The sequence below is a fragment of the Apostichopus japonicus genome, chromosome 20 (genome assembly GCF_037975245.1).
Source record: "Apostichopus japonicus isolate 1M-3 chromosome 20, ASM3797524v1, whole genome shotgun sequence".
Lineage (NCBI taxonomy): Eukaryota > Metazoa > Echinodermata > Holothuroidea > Aspidochirotida > Stichopodidae > Apostichopus > Apostichopus japonicus.
The window spans coordinates 1,979,063-1,999,230 of NC_092580.1; the positions used below are offsets into that span (position 1 = coordinate 1,979,063).

Here is a 20,168-nt window from a genome sequence, read left to right on the forward strand (position 1 = left end):
GTAATTTAACCTCTGGACCATTTTTTTAATGGTTAAGTTTCATTTAAAATTTGTAAAGTTTCATAAAATGACTAGAAAGGGAGACCAAATGCAAAAGGCCAGTTAACATGAAACCATGAAAGCATTTGTTCAGTCAAGTGGATAAAGTCACATGACTTTGTTTTTATGTTGTTGATAACTAATCCTGCATGAGACAGAGGTAAAACACTGAGCAGCTATATAATAAACAGCCTATGGTACCATACCCCCGGCATCTTACCATCATCCCACATATACTGTCAGAATCACCAACATTGAGACAGAGGTAAAACACTGAGCAGCTATATAATAAACAGCCTATGGTACCATACCCCCGGCATCTTACCATCATCCCACATATACTGTCAGAATCACCAACATTGAGACAGAGGTAAAACACTGAGCAGCTATATAATAAACAGCCTATGGTACCATACCCCCGGCATCTTACCATCATCCCACATATACTGTCAGAATCACCAACATTGAGACAGAGGTAAAACACTGAGCAGCTATATAATAAACAGCCTATGGTACCATACCCCCGGCATCTTACCATCATCCCACATATACTGTCAGAATCACCAACATTGAGACAGAGGTAAAACACTGAGCAGCTATATAATAAACAGCCTATGGTACCATACCCCCGGTATCTTACCATCATCCCACATATACTGTCAGAATCACCAACATTGAGACGGAGGTTAAACACTGAGCAGCTATATAATTAACAGCCTATGGTACCATACCCCCGGCATCTTACCATCATCCCACATATACTGTCAGAATCACCAACATCTTCATCCTCTTCATCGCTGTCACCATGGCAATCATTGTCATCTCCTGGAAGAGAAGTTTTAACAATGTCCATAAAAAATCATGCTTTTATTATGTCGCTCGTTCAAGAAAGGACAAATTATTTACAACTTGGATACCAGAAAGCATCCGCAGAGCTCTCAAGCCAGTATAACACATAAAAACCAAATGCAATCTACATTCAGCCTAAGTCCAGGGAATACAATAAAAGGTCCTTAAAGTGCATACGTCAACATATTCTGTTTGTCATTGTCTGATATAATACTATTTTACCTGTATACCAGCAACCTCATCAATAATCAATGTAATATGTATGTGTCCTATGTACTACATTTGTGTAACAATATCTGTTAACATCTATATAAACAGCACTGTTACTATAGATGATTTAATTGCAACCATATTTCTAATACATTGTATGGACATTACGATCCAATATTATTGTATACTAACATGTGCACTGGGCGCATTTCATTAGCTCACAAATTGTAAAAAAAAAGGCATTTGGGTTGAACTTTCCACACCCCTCCCCCACCACACTTAAACAACACACTAATATGTTTAAACCTAAGGAATTTGAATGCTACACTTCATAACCAAACAAAGTGGGTGGTAATACAAATTTGATCTGCAGCTGGTTTGAATTCGTAGTTGATACGTAGTACATGTAGTACCAATGGGGCTCTTAAACATTTCTACAGAGGGCACTGTCATAACAGAGGGCACTGTCATAACAGAGGGCGCTGTCATAACAGAGGGCGCTGTCATAACAGAGGGCGCTGTCATAACAGAGGGCGCTGTCATAACAGAGGGCGCTGTCATAACAGAGGGCGCTGTCATAACAGAGGGCGCTGTCATAACAGAGGGTGCTGTCATAACAGATGGCACTGTCATAACAGAGGGCGCTGTCATAACAGAGGGTGCTGTCATAAAAGAGGGCGCTGTATTAACCGTCCTATCTAGTTCCAAGAAACTTGACAAGCTACAGTCACTGATTGCAGATCATAACGGTATAGTAGTTAATACAATTTCGTTCATACTTATTGAAGGAGAGATCTTTTCAAACATGTTTTCAAAGTTTGGAGTCAAACTGATTGTTTTAGGCATCTTAACTTGTGTTTCCGAAAGTTAATCAGTGTTCTTATCCAGCAAAACTGTACAAGTGGAACACTAGCTAATAAATATCAAGAATACCTAAATAGCCATGTAGAAAGATTACAAGCACTAAAAGGGTGTGAAGACTCGCGCAAAAAGAAACGTCTAAGGCCGGTAATCTGACCTAGTTTCGAATGAGGTGTAACAGAAGTGTTAGACACCACCATCGATCCCAGAAAATACACACACACAGCTTGCTACCATCGATAATTAGACACAGTGTACAGTCAGTACATACAGCTGCGTTCAATACCCACAGCACAGTGTACAAACAATACAGCAATGGAAATCTCAGGTCCAGCTGAAGATAACAAGGTATCACGTTTCATTACTGTACTGTATTTTCTTTGACTACAACATTCTTAAGACTTAAATTTTGCCTAATGTTATCCTTTAATCCTTTCCTAGTAAATCCAGTCTTCTCTCCTGTTGTGTTTCTACTTAACTATACATTAGATATGTATGTACTACACAAGAACTATCACACGTTCTGAGTAGGGGAAGCAGGGGGGGGGGCAAGTAAGAGGGTAGTACATTAAATACCATTGCCATCATCTGAATCATCACAGTCATCAGAGTCCTCTTCACTATCAGCTTTCTTCTTGATTTTGTGCGGTGCCATCCTCTTGTATTGTTTCTCCACCCAGTTCCGCTGCCTTAAACCTTCTCGTACTACAGGGTAAGGACCCTGGATCATAAATATCTTTTTTGACTGGAGAGGAAAGCAAAATCAAAATACAATTAAATAAACTCTTCTCCATATTTTTTTTTTGAGTAGTGCTCTGCAGACTGCAGGTACTACTGTATGATGTTATGTTATGACATGAGGAGACATTAATTGCATTACCGATATGAAGAGACATAACCCTTAAATGTTATTAATTTAACATGAATAGATCAAACTTTATTAGTGTAGACACTACCAATGTACTGTCATTTGTTTGGGTGGACGTGGGGGGGGGGGGGTTCTCTCTGGCTGATGGTGTTCAGGATCCTTTGCTCTGAGGGTTTTGGGGTTTGTCTAAGCTTATTTTAGTCCTTCTGACTCAGGCTGCTTAACTGGTTGTGTTAGGCTTCGGTATTAGACCTTTTCAGGTGCCCAGGAATAGGTTTGTTGTCACGGGTGTGTTCCACCTTTGTCCACCTAGCACTACCAGCAATTTTCTATGCCTTCAGGGTCCCTTGAGGGTCACTGTACATGTGCTAGGACCTTGGAGGTTTTCCTTGATTACCACAAGTATTATCCTAAGCAATTGTCAGTACCTGCTTTTCAGTACCTTTAGTAACACCTTAGGAGGATCCCATTGAGGTTCCTTTCTCCGGTATTTAGTTTGCTGGGACCACCTGGTGGTGCCTCCAGAGGCTATTAAAGGCTTTGGTTGACTAGCGTTGCCCATTGTCCAGCGTTGGGAGTACGGTGTTTTAGATGATAGTACCAAGATTGCCTTTAATGATTGTTCTCCTTGACTGTCTTTTCAGATGGGTCAAGAGAGGCAAAGGTCAACAATCAAATGTGCCACCTGTTCCCTTTCTGACCTGGCAGAACCATCAACTTTGTCCGATGTGTAGGTCATGTCATACTCTAGACGAGAGCCGTGCTCCACATGTGTCACATTCAGAAAGTTGAATTTTACATGTAAATATCTATTTGCTTAATGTGCTTAACCTTAATGCTTCCACTGTGAGACACTACCTCATGAACTTCTGATATAACAATATATTTCTTACCTTTATTGCCCTTTCAGCCGCCATCTTTGCTATCTTTAGTTTCTCTCCAGTCGGACCACCCTTAGCTTGCCGTGTCTTGCCCCGTGGAAGGAGTTCCGGTGAAACGGACGATGTCGTCTTACTTCTGTGATGTGTTCCAGGATTGTCCACACTGGTAGCTACAATTTGGCTGTCTTCGTGATCACCTATGAAGTCGTCCTTACCTGCTACAGAAAACAATCAATTACATACTGAAAGGCGTTCTGTTCTAGGTCAATTCTAGATTATGGCACAGATACTTTAGGAAATATAAATACTTCAAAATAACCGCTTCCAATCACATGCTCTGAACTGGCAATTTAAAACAAAACATATGTGCAGGGTACTGAACTTTTTCCAACCAAACTCAACTTTCCATGAAACTCATAAGTCATCATATATCCAAAGCAAAGTAATATGTTTTACCTTGTAGCTTTGAAACTTGACATTGATGTAAGTTATAGAAACTGATAACAAATTGATGTTAGTTATAGAGCCTGATAACAAATTGAAAACAAATTTGTTTAAGTCTAAACAACTTGTCAGGTTGACTATTTCTCTCAGCCACTTGTATTTGACTCAAGACTCATAAAATAACACCTAATGAGCCAAGAACATTGGCTTCAAATTGAACATTCAGTACTACAAATAATATGTTGTTTCTTGCAAAACTTACATCACATCTGCATCATATGAAATGTCAGTAAAAGATTTCTTTCCTGAAAGGTTTAGTAATTTAATTCAATTGCTCCACCTCCTGGTTATTTACTGTTCTACCTGTCTCAATTTCAAGCAAACATTCTTGGCTTATTACGTGAACTATTTTATGAGTCATATGAGTCATATGTGTAAGTGCCTGAGAGAAATAGTCCAACTAAGAATTAGGTTACATCTTTGGAAGAATATAATAAGTGATTTGACAAACCTTCAGCTGGATGAGTGAGGGCACGCTTGTGCTTGATTACTGTTTTGGTCTTTGGCACTATCGGTTTCCTACTCTTCACTAGAAGAGCATTAGACTGGTTGTAAACATTGGAAGCTGGTAAGGAACAAAAGAGATATAATGATGACAGCATGTTAGTATTTAAAATCTCAAAGAACAGAGGGCCGTGGGATTTTAAAGATCAGCTTTATTGGCTCCAATTATAGCAAGCTGTAGCTTGGAAAGTTTTGTGATTCTAGGTAATCGACCTGCCACGGTCGAAAATACACCTTAGGCTCTCCAGTTAGCCCGCGGAGCTCTTTGTGTGAACACTGTGTGGAAATATGTTCATGTCTACAGTGTAGTTAATCATACAGCATTCACACAAAGACCCTCATACAAGATAAAATAATGTGGCGGGCGTTGCAGACTTTTTGGTAAAAAGAGGTAATTTTACAACCAAGGCAGGTCGATTACATATTCTCAAGAAACTTTTCCAAGATAGTGTGCTTAAGTTGGGGTCTATACAGCAGACCTTTAAACACAATATCTTTTAATGGAGAAGAGCAAAAAAAATGTACAGCTAGAACAGGATTCGAGCAAGTGAGCGCTGGCTATATGTTCAGCATCTACAATGTAGTTAAATATTGTAGATATATGTAGAGTAAATATTGTATAGGGTGCTCGTCTTTATCTGAGGTAAAATGGTGAGCATTCCATTGTTACCTGTTTCACACTGTTATACATACTCATTCCTTCAAACTCAATTGACAGTATATAATCTATGGATCCCATACAAGTACTTTGCATAAACAGTATAAAAGGTTTAGTTGAAATGGTTACCATTGGTTACTCTTTGTAAATTCATGGATGAGTGAAATGATGGTGTTGCCTTGTTGTGTCGTACTGGGTTCAACATGGACACGGAGGCACCCACACCCAATCCTGATCCACTGGATGTCAGGGTGCCATCTTTATCTACAATGTTTGGAGTTGCTGCAGGAGTATTCCATGCAACATCAGCAGACTGTTAAAGACAAGAGAGCGAAATAATGTATCATTCACCACATAATATTATTATTATTATTATATGCAGCCAATGATTTCAAAATCCTCTGTGATGGAAAATGTGGTAAATTCACTTCATACTACTAGCATCAATATGACTCACGTTTACTTTAGAGATGTGTAGCAACAGTTCTAACTTCTATTAGGTTTCCTTATTTGCTTCGCCATCCTCAGTAATGTTATTAGAGAAAAAGGTTTGCGCCCAAGGCTCGCAAGCCCCCCCCCCCCAAAAATGTGTGTCTCGGAAAAAAAAGCTTGCGTCTCAATCGAACACCAATTGCTCTTATTGTATGACCTACTCTTACAGGTGTTGTTGCAAAGATGCGATCATACAGTATCACTGCCTGTACTTAGTGAATGTTATACACAATATAAAGGGCAGATGGCTCAGTGCCTTAGGTTCGCTGTTCGACAGGTACAGCCTGGCCCACCCCTCCTTTTGCCCACCCTGCCGTTTCAACCAATTTTTTTCCCACAGCCCCCCCCCCCCCTTCATACGCCCTTGGTCTTCCCTACTCGCCAACTCCGTAGTAGCTCCGTGCTTAGACCTTGCAGCGATTCTAACAACCAACTCTTCACAAATCCCAGTACATACCTGTAGTGTATATATTTCTCCCTAAAATCCACACAGTTCACTGTATACTCCATGTTCATAGGCCTGTTGAGCTTCATTTTCAACTACATATGCGCAAATACTCAAAACCTGATCCAACATTTATTATCCTGGGCTCTTTGCAAACAATCATCTATACCAAAATTACAGTAGGCCTATGTGAATAGCTTCTTATGCAATGTCGATTAAAAAAGATTTACTGACGCACGTGGTCAATTGGACCGCGAAGAAATTTTGCAACAGAAACTACTGATGGTAAGAATGCACATTTAACATAAGCAACTCTTAATGCAGAGAGCAGAAACATACTGTGAATTGAAATATCCTGATCAGGATCAGAGATGTTAGCTTCCCACAAAATTCATAGATTGTCTCAACTCATTAACATTTTCTGATCAAAACATTGATTCAAAAATATTACGTGATAGTCTCAGAAACAATTCAATTGCATCTTCGTACCCACGAGTGACTGTTGTCAAAAGGTATACGTACTGTATGTGACAACCTGACCTAAAGTTAGGATATTTGAGTGCACACATACAGAATGATAGTCTATACTGCAGACTTCGTTATCTCTACACAGGGGAAAGTAACATTGCAAGTAATTGTCATTGAGCACTACAGATACAAGAATGTTCCAGACTATGGATAGGGACTATCAGCCAATCAAATTTTGGGAATTTTGGAAAAGCATCATTGTCTATTTTTAGCATGAAAATTTCCGTAATGAAGTGTTGTTAAACCCTGTACCTTGTGTTGATTGTTATAATATATTTATTTTCAAGCAAATTCAATGATCTGTAGGTGTGGGAGAACTTTTGGTTCTTGTCAGAAGAATTTGCTCTTTTTTTTAAAAAGAAATAATGAAAGATATTCATTCAAAAATGTGTTTTTTTTATGTTTTCCGTCGACCTAGTTGTGATTGTGTACTTGGGGTTTGCTTCTCAACAAAAAACAAAAAAAAGTTTGCGTCCGCCGGACTCAAGCAATTTGAAGATTTTGCGCCCCTGGCCAAAACATTGCGTCCCGGATGCAAAATCCTGCCTTCGTAATAACTAATGCTGAGGATTCCTTTATTATTATTCTTCTCCTCAGCTTTGTTGGCTTTAAATTACATTCATAGCCTACGTGATAAAGTGAACACTTTTCTAGTTGCCAAATGCCCAATCAACTAAATGAACCCTGACCTCCTGAACCCCTTCAGCAAAGCAAATTAAAATGAATCGAAGTATATACATGAGGAAAAAGGAATTTAAACATATCGTCTCTTAAAAGAAATGTGCCTCATTTTTTTTTGGGCCTTGAACAGTGTTTTATAAATCTCATCTTAGTGTTTACTATATATAAAGTTATTAAAGAAAATACAATAATTTAGCGATAATTTAGCGATAATATACCTCCTTAACTTTCTTCAGTCTTGTGATAGGAACAGGAGACAGGCGACCGAACTTTGCAGGAAGCTGAGCTTGTTGTTCCAGCTATGGAATGGAAAGAAAAGGGAGGAAGATTTGTCAAAGATAGCATATAATGCATGTACAGGCTTCAGCTGTGTCATATAGTCAGTCGGAGGCACCTACACATACAGACATATACAGTATATCTGATTTGAGATTGGCAAACTCTACAAATTTCATATAATAAATGAAAGTCAGTTGTTTCTGACAGCTCTAACACAACAGAGCTTGTAAGTAAGACAATGTACCAATCTTTTGTTTATCTTTTGCTGAGTGGGAAAAAAAGGAAAAGCGATTCCTTCGCAGGATCGAGTTACCTCTCATATTCTAGGTATAAGTTAGGGACTTGATAACGTTTATATTAAAATACTGTTGGTATCTAGATTTAATTACTCCTCACATGGACAGTTTAACCAAACACAGACTGGGTTAAAACAGTGGTGTTGAGTAATACAACAGATAAAATTGGATAATTGCATAATTCCATGGACAGTTTTATCATTGTTTTTTTTCTTCTTCATTTCTTGGAAACATTGAAAATATATAAACATTATTCAGTAGACCTACATTTCTTGCATTACCTTTAAACCAACAACATAGACCTTATTACATCACAACTTATATAGCTTGTTGAAAGTTCTAAATCCCAGTTTAAATGGATCAGAACTTGAGGGCACGATACAAAAATGTATTAATCAATTTAGAGACCGAGGAAATCCCCAAAAAATGCAAGAGAAAAGAGGACAAAGAGAGGAGTGCAATATACACAGTAAAAACAAATATTTTCAGATTCTGTTAACTTGGCAACTCATCAGGTGTTGATTCCCCATCCCTGGGTACTTAGAGGATGAACTAAGGAACAAAATTATATCTGATATCTTGTAGACTGATAAAACACAAAAATAAAACACACGGTTGTATTTCTATATGACACTTTAATTTTTTATTAATGACCCTTTAAATGTGTATGCAAGGTTCATCAATTAAAGTGACTGAACTATGCAGTATAATACACATGTATACCAGTTGGTCAGATGATGAAGTAACAATAATAGACAGTGGGCCATAGGGTAAATAAGTACTTATTTTTCAGATTTCGTAGTACACGAAAAGGGTGGGCACGAAACTTCTTTACCTGGTGCTGTATGACCCTAGAAGTACTGAACTACTTTTCACAAGGGTAAATGTTGCACACTGCTGAGATATAGTGGTATAAAGCGTTGTGGTCATAGTCAAGTGAATCCCGGTATTGACTAGTCCCGATCACAAAGCAATGTGTAAATGCTACCGGTATTGGGAAAACAACCGGTTATTACATTCGTTTCGGTATCATTCCCGGAATCCCAGACATAATAAAAAATATCTACGTGTTACTATTTGAAATAAAGAAAAGAAAACACATTTATTTCTGGTTTCTGTGTTCATAGTTTGAATAATATTTGATCAAGCTCAAAAGAACTGTTATAAATATTCGCTTTATCCTCGCACCATTCCTCAGTGGAACGCACTCCCACCTGAACTGAAATCAGCACCAAACACCGCCTCCTTCAAGTTCATGCTGGAAAGTCAGCAGCACCATTAGCAAAACTCCAAGGACTGCACGTCAACAGCCACATCAGGGGCGATTTGTGCAGTACCACACCAAGACCAAGTCCAAGATCATAATACGTACTAGCCTAGGCCTATATATCAACTTTTCACGTAGTAGGCTACACCAAATATCTAACGTTACTTGGCCTCAGCATGTTGCGGGACCTCAAAGTTATTCTGAAATTTTCGTTATTTATTCTTACTTCAAACGATGATTGTGAAGGTTCCCATGTATAAATATTACCCTTATGTATTTCACCTCATTTTGGTATAATAGTTACAACGTTTTAATAAACTTTGAGCCAAAACCGCAGGGAGTATATCCAGTTTAAATCCATATCCAATATTATTATAGCCTAGGGTACGATACTGGTACACACAGTGCAGCACTACTTGAGATTTGAAGCTGTAATGGAATGGATTCGTTTATTAATGCGGGGGGTTCCACGATGTCATTTATAGTTATTTTTGGCTACTTTTTTTAATTTTTAAGAACTTTTGTACGAAAGATTGATATTGAAGGTATATTTTGTGGAGAAAACAACAGCCGATTAACGCTATAAATAAATCTGTACTGTTCTCATGTATGTAGTTTATAATCCCGTATTTACATATAATGTTACATTCTTCTTGCCTGAAGTTCCAAACACGTGGTGACTTGTTGATAGTTGCAAACTTTTCATTATAAACTTGAAGGGTTGCCCTATTCTAATATCATGGAATAATGGGGAACCCCCAATTTATGTTTGTGTACGGATTGTAAGTTTAATCCACGTGCGAACGTGTTAATCTAATATCGTGCGTCGAGTATGAATGAAGGATGGTGTGGGTTGCTTTTTTCCAAGGTTTTTGCCTTTCTTTTTGAAAGTATAGTTAAAAAACAAAGGCCCTAATATAGCGTGTTTTTTTATTTAATTTTTTATATTTTTTATAACCGTGCGTGTAAGATTATGTACATAGCCTAGGCTATGCATATTGAATGTATGACATTGACAGTCTCGTAACTAAGTGCTTTGAACCGTAGATGAAAGTTGTGGAAAATCCCGGTTGTAGTTACGATACTGGGATTCAATCATTCATGTTGCAACACTACCGGTTGTGTGAAATTTGCACTACCGCACGACTCATATCTTTGCTGTGTAACACAACACTCAATGGCATAACACAAGACTGTTACAGATTCAAATGACATGTTTACAATTAATTGCAACTTTGTCAAAGATAAATGGTGTTGAATATCATCCAAGGGTAATTTCTTATTTATATATGAAATTCAAAGTGTTTTTGGTGCAGGTCAAAGGTCATTTGGGGTCACCAGGGGTCAAATTGTGAAAACCTTGTAAACACAATATAAAGAACTTGAAGGGTTGGTGTCCCTGTCTCAAGTGGGGAAGATTAGGCTAACTTCATATTTATGTTTTTGGTCAAGTTATCAGAATTACTAAAACAATGGATTAACATTAAGGCCTGCAATGCCCTGCACTGAGGAGCTAGAGAGCATCATCAATTTAGCCTTGCAAGAGCTTTCCAGAGATTTCTGCATATATTTCAAAGGTGAATATCTTAAAAACTGGAGTATGCATACAAATGCTTCTTTTTTCTTATTTTTTTTCTTGGATTATAGATTATCAATTCGTCCTAAATCTATCCTTAAAAGGCATTGAAGACTTGCCCCAAACCGCATGCGGCCATCTGAAAAAGTTAACTTTCTGTTGCTTGCAAGTGACGTTTTGTTCTTGTCGCTACAAAATGCAGACAGTAATGAAACGTGATACCTTAATTGTTATTTTTAGCTGGACCTGAGATGTCCATCGCTATATCGTTTGTATACTGTGCTTTGGGTATTGACCGCAGCTGTATGTACTGAATTACACTAGTGTCTAATTACCGACGGTAGCAAGCTGTGTGTGTATTTTCTGGGATCGATGGTAGTGTTTAACACTTCTGTTACACCTCATTCGAAACTAGGTCAAATTACCGGCATTAGATGTTTGTTTTTGCGTGAGTCTTCACACCCTTTAATTTGATACTCATGATGGAGACAATCATGGAGAGCATGCATGACTGCATTTGAACGGTGTTAGGAGATGGAATAATGTGACTTGCACTCTTCATTAGGAATTTGAATACAAGCATACTCACAAGAGAGCTAAATGAGAGTATTACTATATAACCTGTTAATCATGGAATTAAACAGTAATGTTGCCTATGAGAATCTACATGTTGGGAGGGAATAATTTGGTGTTCACACCTACATAGTGGTTTTCAGGTTTACAAAGTCTGTTTCTCATACAATACTGAAATGGATAAAGCTTCTGTGCACAAAGACTGCTATTACATCTGTGCATTTGGGTAGCAAATCACATAACATGCATAGTATTTTGCTGTGCGATACTAGAGTCTGGATAAATTATCTCTTGTGTATGTTGTAACGACCACAACAAAATGTGAGGAAAGCACAGATCTACAAACGATATAATGGTACATAATGGTTTGATATTTGTGCAGTGGTTTCTCAATAATAACTTAGCTGCTTTGAAATAACAAATTCCTTCTACTACTGTTGGGCTTTCATGGCCCTCTTGTTAAATTGAACTAATCCCTCTTGTTAAATTGAACTAATCAATAAGCAAGTGGACCACATACTGTTATGCACCATTGTGTGAAGTTAACACTGGTTACAAAGTGACTATTGATTGTAACAGTAAGTGCTGTGGGATAATAAACTAACTGCACCAATGCACAAATTTTGAACATTTATCTGTAAGCTAAAGGTATGTATCTCAATCAACAGTAAACAAATAATTACCTTGAACTCAAATACCTGCTTAAAACATATACTGTTTCATATGTCATAAATGTGACCAGTATGTTTACATTGAAATGATTTGGTAACCATAAAACTATCTAGATTAACAGTAATTTCTGGGTAAAAGTTGTTCTGCAACTAAACTAAACACTGCACATTAGGTCAGTCTACTCCATAAGTTACACTGTATGTATATATATTTCATCAGCATTACACAATTGAGATTATCACACATAAGATTGGACGGATTATAAAAAGAACAATGCCAGATAACTGAATGAGACATTATAGACAAATATGAAAAGAGCTGAGAAAATATTGGCTAGAATGAAATTATAATTACTGGACACCAGTGATCTTTGGAGTACAAGTTCTGTGCTCTTCCAAGTAAATTATCCAGCCTTTATATGGTGGTAAGCCCTCTATATATATCCAGCAGACATATGTTGTGATTCTATATAGTCAGTGCTGAGAGCTCATACAAGGGGTGGGGGTGGGCTGGGGAATACTTAAAAACAAATGTTTACAGAGAGACATGCATTCAGAGAAGCTGGTAAACCTCCCCTTCTCATCTAATTTCGGGACTGTTTACTTCAAATAAACAGTATTTATTTATTTGGTCATTTTGAGATTCTGTCCCATCTTAACCCAGAAATTGAAAGTTTCATACATCGTCAAATAACCAAGGGATTGCAGTGACTTGCCAGCAAAATGGAAACAATGTATTCCAGGCAATTGATAGCAACATATGTTGGAAAATTTAGTACAGTGTCAACGTTATCCGGCCAGTTTGGCCAAACAACTACAAATCTGTTACAGTTTTTGTTGGCAATGCTACAAATCTACTTAGCCAATGAAATCATTTCATGAATTCAAATGTTAGTACACAAAGGCATTAGGTGATATGATCAAGGAGGTTCAACACCTCCTGTCTGAGAAGAAGTGCTTAAAGGCATTGAACACTCGCCCCAAACCGCATGCCATCCTCTGAAAAAGTTAACTTTCCGTTGCTTGCAAGTGAATTTTTTTCTTGTTGCTGCAAAATGCAGACAGTAATGAAATGTGATACCTTGTTATCTTTAATTTAGGCCTGAGATGTCCACGCTGCTATGTAGGCCTACACTGTGTTGTGGGTATTGACCGTAACTGTATGTATTGACTGTACACTATAGTGTCTAATTACTGACGGTAGCAAGCTGTGTGTGTATTTTCTGGGATCGATCTTCTGTTACACCTCATTCGAAACTAGGTCAGATTACCGGCATGAACTGAACAGTTTTATGTGATTGGGGAACATTGGGGAACATTGTCTGACATTCTTCTAATAGCCTATGCCTAGCCTTTGCAAGAATCTTATTAACATTGGGAGAGTGCGTAGCTGCCTGATTAGTTTGTTTTTTTTATTATTGTAATTATAATAAGGAAATTGAACAATGGTAAGTTATCAGAGATAGCATAGCCTAAAGTTAGGCCTTGGCTTGTCAAACTCAAAGCATGATATTTCTTGTTATTATTTTGGTGACTTGAACTTGAAGTTTCAGTGAAAATATTTAGCCTAGAGCCGAGACTTTGCTGCACATTATGCACTATCTCGCACTTCTAAGTTCTTACCAGTTTTCTTTGTTTTTCGAGATGCATCGCTTGTCTTGCCATAAAGGTTGTATTTAAACCCTGTGCTATCTTGAGACTAGTTTCACTCATCTGAGGTCTAAATGTAAAGTCATCATGAACACCTAATTTCAGCCGCTCTCCCGGGGTAGTTTTGGTGTAAAAGCCTTCTCTGCCATTACTACTCCTCCGTTCCTGAGCTAAACGCAAGCTCGTAGCATTCAACTTAGGCGCAAAAGTTAATTCCGATTCATATTCTTGACCGTGTGGTGTGTTAACCATGGAATCAACACTGCCAGAAGTCGTTCGGAGTCGTGTGCTGGTCATTATTCGCGTAAGTTGGTAGGCTGCTGTGGACTGGCTGCCTGCTAATGTTGGCTCTTACAACCTCCAATTTTCTCACCATTGTTCCTAGTCTGCCGAACAGACATATTTTTAGTCGTCGTGAGAACACAAAAATTACATCTTGCAAATATTTAACAAAGTAGCAACTTCTAAATCAAACATCCTGCCATTTTATCCCAGGGAAACAGGACGACCCATGTCAAGAATTTTAACGTGCCGTTACTCTGGTTTAGTTTCTATAGGCGCGGCGCGGCCTAACATACATACGTAGTGTATAGGTCCTACATACGTGAAAACATTACTCCGAGCGTATCTATGGACGCACCTGGCGAATTGAATATTCAACAACCTATACAAAACTGGCGACTGTGTGCCGATGAACGTGTGTGCATTGCGTACGTTCATATACGTGTGGATCATTGTACCGCAAATGACTATAATAGAAAATATGAAACTATATTTGAAACTAAAGACAACTCGTTCCCAAATCACTTGGCGTAGACATCGCTCTGCTGTCGGGAGGAGAAATTTTCGATTAATTGAGGATCCTTATATGCAATCTAGTGCTATATTTTGCAACTTAAAGTAATTTTATGCACAAGAATTGTCTCTTAGTCTGTCTGATATTTATGTTTCTAATTGTGGCGGATAAAATGTCATACAAAAAATGGAAATTAACCCTTTTGCTTTTTTTGATGATAAGGATTTTAAATAAGAGTGTTGGAAATTTAAATTTATGCAGGGTAGTAATGTTTAATAAGTACCAATGATTCACGCCGGGGCCTATAGCTATAGCGTGCTATAATTGGCGCCAATAAAGTAGAACTTTGTAGGGCTGCTGTATAAACTGCAAATATAGCACGCCATCTTGGAAAAGTTTCTTGGGATTACGTAATCGACCACTGATCTGTACACTAGTTAGTGTACAGATCAGTGTAATCGACATGCCTTGGTCGTAAAATGACCTCTTTTTACCAACTAGTCTGCAACGCCTGCCACATCTTTTTTCTTATATGAGAGTTTTTGTGTAATTACGCTGTATCATTAACTACACTGTAGACATGAACACATTTCCACACAGTGTTTACACAAAGAGCCTAATGGTGCTAAGAAGCTATATGCAGGCTATAAGTGAGAACGGTTAGATTAACGACCGTGGCAGGTCGAATACGTAATCACAAAACTTTCTTCGCTATAGCATGCTACAATGAGCATAGGCGTAGGAGGCGGGGGGCTGGGGGAGCTGCAGCCCCCCCCCAACCAAAATTTTTGTGAAAATTCGGGCAATATGGTGATATTTTTTCGGGCACCTACTGAAAGAAGAAAAATTTGGAGTGTGTATTTCAATTTTTTTTAGTGAAAATTCGGGCAATATGGTGATAATTTTTCGGGCACCTACTGAAAGAAGAATAATTTGCAATGGTTAATTTGCAATGGTTTTTCAATGGTTAAACTGATATTATTATTATCGTTATTATCGTAAAAACTTCCCCAGTAATTATAACCAATATGAAAGGGTGATAACACGGAAAATATAACCAAAATTTTCACGCGCTTCGCGCGCATTCAACATCTTAGTGTGCATATCATATAAGCATTCATCGGGTAAAGGCATGTGATGTAATAACCGATGAATGCCAATATGATATGCACATTGAATTGTTGAACACGCGCGGAGCGCGCGAAAAATTTCGGCTATATTTTTCGGGCAAGTCGTTACAGCCCCCCCCCCCCCAAATCAAATTAGGCTCCTACGCCTATGACAATAAGAGCCAATAAATCAGATCTTTAAAGGTGGCATGCTCCACGTAGGGTCTATATCAATCCGCCTGAGAATTCTCCTATCTCATGAAACTGCCAAAAAGCACCACGAGAACATCTTTTCTGATATGCAGTAACTTAAATCTGTTTTTTTTTTTTAATGTGGCTCTGATGTTCTATAGTATGCATGGAAGTGCATGTGGTGCAAAAGGGGTCCATTTGCAATGTTAAACCCCTCGAGGCCTCCCAGGAGCAGCGTACGAAAATTGTTGGAGAGGTTTATTTTCAAGTGACGTAAACTTCAGATTCTCATGGCGACAAATCTTTATGATCATGATACGGAAAATTTATGGTGCTATGAATGGCCAACTTGTCAGCAATCCAGTGATGGGTAGGGTTTAGTTATTGAAAACTTCTACAATAATTTATTAAGTGACCACATTACTTTGACGATTAAGACTGTTAGTTAATGGTTAAATGGGGCAATAATATCGCGTATGATACCCATAGGCGTAGGAGGCGGGGAGGGGGGCTGGGGGGCTGCAGCCCCCAACCAATTTTTTTGGTGAAAATTCGGCCAATATGCTAAGAATTTTTCGGGCACCTACTGGAAGAAAAATAATTTGCAATGTGTTTTTCATTATTTTTGTGAAAATTCGGCAATATGCTGAGAATTATTCGGGCATCTACTGAAAGAATAATAATTTGCATTTTTTTTCCATTTTTTTTGGGTGAAAATTTGGGCAATATGCTGAGAATTTTGCGTGCACCTACCAGTGGCGGAGCGTCCATACAGTCAAAGGGGGCGGATGCCCCCCCTGACGGACTCAAGTGGACTGCTGGCGCCCTTTCAGCTTTTTACCACTTTTTACTTATTCGCGATTATTGACTTTTTTATTGCGCTCTCAAATACCTATTGACATTTGTCACATTTTGTTGGTGCAATTTTCTGACAAATGGCGATGACACCTATTTATTCTTCGTTTATCTGCAAATAAGCAAGGCCCGGCAAGGGTCATTTCCGGCGATCTAGGGAGTTACTTTACTCAAAAAATTTCTGTACGCTCCGCGCCAACCTGTGGTGGCGCTCCGCTTGGATAGTGTCAAAAGCGCCCCTACAGACCATTCTCTCTCCCCCCCCCCCCCTGACCAATACCCCCTAGCTCCGCCACTGGCACCTAGTGAAAGATAAAGAATTTGCAATGTGTTTTTCAATGGTTAAACTTATATTATTATTATCATTATTGTTGTAACCATTTCCCCAATAATTCTAACCAATATGGAAGGGTAATCAGGTGCGTATCCAGGGGGGGCGTTGGGGGCGCGCGCCCCCCGGGTAAGGAAAAGAGGAGAGAAAAAAAAAGAGAAGAAAAAAGGGAAAAGGAGGGAAAAAAGAAAAGGAGGAGAGAAAGGAAGGGAAAAGAAAAAGAAGAAAGAGAGAAAAAAGGAGAAAAGGAGGGAGTAGAAGATAGCCAAGACCTCGGTAAGAGAAACGGAGGAACAGTCATAGTTAAAGCGCTGATCCCTATTATATACACAGGGTAGCCAGTGACAGATCAAGGATTACGGAGGGGGTGTGCGCCTCACCTTACACCGACAACTCCATTTTTGACGCTACCATTTTTCCTCTCTCACTAATGTATCTATATAAATACTTTATATGGTCTATCATAACGCGTGTGTCTTTATGGACGCCTTAAACAATTTTACAATTGTGCTATATGGAACCAACTGTGGCTTATCTTGAACTCGACCGAGTCATCGGGGAACATGACGCATTTCGGGAAGGGGGCGACCCCCCCCCCCCCCGAGCAAATTTTCTTTATGACATTGCTAGTAAATTCAAAATAGACAATGCTTAGATGCAACTTACAAGACCTGGGAAGTGTCATTTCCAGCGATATGGGAGGCATTTTCGGCCAAAAATTTTCTGGAAGGTTCGCGCCAACTCATGGTGGCGCTTCGCTTAGATAGTTTGCCTACAGGCTTCTCCCCTCTCTTGGCAATAACTCGCTACACGCCTGTTCGAATTTGTAAAGCAAATAACAGATATAACATCATATCAGTGAGCATTGAAATGCATGTTCCACGATGAACAGCCTCAAAAACTGTCTATGTGTGTAGTCAAAGGCGTAGGAGCCCAATTGGATTTGGGGCTGTAACGACTTGCCCGAAAAAAAGCCAAAACTTTTCGCGCGCGAAGCGCGCGTTCAACATATCGGTGCCAATATCATATAAGCAAGCATCGGCCATTACATTGCATCGTATACCTTACGGTCCGTGAAAGTTGCACAGTATACCGCCGGATGTTAATGTAAACAACCAAATGTCTTATGTAGATGGAGAAAAAGCATACAGATCCATTTATGTCAAAACTCTCTTTTACAAAGGTAATGTCGGCCAAGCTTACAACTTTATTTTAATTACCAAGGAGATCATTTTTAAGCTATTCATTGCTATTTATTTTTCTTTCAGTAGGTGCCCGAAAAAATGGGAAAACATTTGGTTTCGGGGGGGGGGGGGCTGCAGCCCCCCGCCTCCTACGGGACCTACGCCTATGTGTGTAGTGTTCGGTTTCGATATACCTGATATCGGAAATATTTGCTATTTTTCATTTCCTTCAACCAAGTTTTATAATAGCCATTACAAGAGGTTTTAATATTTCTACACCAATAAATTAACTGTGTCTGAATTTTCGAAAATTTCCTGACCAACATTCTTCATCATACTTTCCTCTACTCGTGCAATTTTGACCTGTCTGTTAGGGGTTCCAGGAGGTTTTTCTATATTGGTTGTCCATAGATTGAATTTTGTGCAACATTATGGGTATGTTTAAAAGTGATTTTATTCACAAGAAATGGGAATTTTCAAATTCTCAACAAATAATGGGCTTAAAACCTTGAAAAGTGGGGCTTTCGGATATTGTGGGCCGTGTCGTAGAATTACCTACAAAAGCAATGATCCATAAGACATGCAATGTGGTCGAACATGATGTGTGACTGGTGACAATCTTCAAAAAGGTTATGGATGGAAAAAAAACTTTTGGGAAATACTTGATTCTCAGGCAAAAGTGCACATCTGGTTGCTCATTTTCAAGCCCGAGAAGTGCCATTTCCGGTGATCTGGGGGTGTCAAAACCAGAAATTTTCTTGTACGCTCCGCGCCAACCGATGGTGGCGCTCCGCTTAGATAGTAATTCGCGCCCCCCGGGTTAGAAAATCCTGGATACGCGCCTGGTAATAACACGGAAAATAATTTTATGTTATTGGCAGGTGATGTAAGAACTGATGGATGCCTATATGATATGCACATTAACATGTGGAACGCGCGCGGAGCGCGCGAAAAAATGTTGGTTATATTTTTCGGGCAAGTCGTTACAGCCCCCCCCCCCCCCAAATCAAATGAGGCTCCTACGCCTATGATGATACCTTCAACAAAAATTCTCGTAGCCTATATGTGCCACATGCCCCACAGCTCTTCGAAGATTCCCCTGCCAGATTGAACCCTCTCCCACCGCCTCTGTTGAACTTAGGCAAACAGGATTTGCGATGGCATAACTGTGATGGAACAATTAGTACGTTTACATGTTGAAATTCTCTTTCGGATTGGGACAAACTAAAACGAATGACAGCGAATGACCGAATGACAATTGACTTTGTACAGGTTTAAATATCATTCGCGAATGACAGCGAATGACAGCGAATGACAACGAATGACAACGAATGACAACGAAGGACAGTGGTGAGAAGAGATAGAATTAGTGGGTGGAGTAAATGCGGTTATTGGTTTTCTGCGCAAAAATGATTTGAGGAAAATCGCATGTTACGTGGTTGCAGGGTTTTGGTGTAATTTACGAATAGAAACCACAGGGAAAGTTTTTTTTGTGAGAATGCGCTTGAGTGCTGTGCTTTTGACATTTACATCTGTAGATGTATATAGAAAGATAACTGAAGCCGTTTCAAGATGATAGTATTGTTAGTTTCTAACAATTAATATCGGAAAATGACGTTAAATTTACTTTTCAAAACCAGACTTACAATTCCGCTTACTATAAGGTGCGTTAGTATCTTGTCCGTACTTTACTAGATCTGTAAGCCACGCACTTCGCGTCCACTCGGTTTGCGTGGCTTTAATATACCCACGAAGTCTGAACTGTGATATCCGGTTGAAGCAAATGTCTGTGCTGTCATTATTGTCATTCGTTTTAGTCAACGCAATTATTTAGTGTGTACAACATATTGTCATTCGTTATGTGTAACG

At 38.9% G+C, this 20,168-nt stretch overlaps 1 protein-coding gene across 5 annotated transcripts in view; it reads right to left on the reverse strand.

Annotated features, from left to right (window-relative positions):
• Nucleotides 1-14,528, reverse strand: part of LOC139961026 (tubulin monoglycylase TTLL3-like) — a 46,202-nt gene extending 31,674 nt beyond the window's left edge. For 2 of the 5 annotated variants that reach the window (XM_071959836.1, XM_071959833.1), the window contains exons 1-7: nucleotides 13,806-14,525; nucleotides 7,739-7,819; nucleotides 5,504-5,687; nucleotides 4,664-4,777; nucleotides 3,721-3,926; nucleotides 2,536-2,704; nucleotides 785-864 (exon numbers count right to left, since the gene is read on the reverse strand). In XM_071959836.1, coding sequence (XP_071815937.1) covers nucleotides 785-864; nucleotides 2,536-2,704; nucleotides 3,721-3,926; nucleotides 4,664-4,777; nucleotides 5,504-5,687; nucleotides 7,739-7,819; nucleotides 13,806-14,129 — 1,158 coding nt within the window. In that variant the 5' untranslated portion in view covers nucleotides 14,130-14,525. Of the gene's footprint in view, nucleotides 1-784; nucleotides 865-2,535; nucleotides 2,705-3,720; nucleotides 3,927-4,663; nucleotides 4,778-5,503; nucleotides 5,688-7,738; nucleotides 7,820-13,805 lie in introns of all 5 variants that reach the window. The other 3 variants (XM_071959834.1, XM_071959837.1, XM_071959835.1) reach the window with 3 other exon arrangements.
• Nucleotides 14,529-20,168: the final 5,640 nt, after the last annotated feature.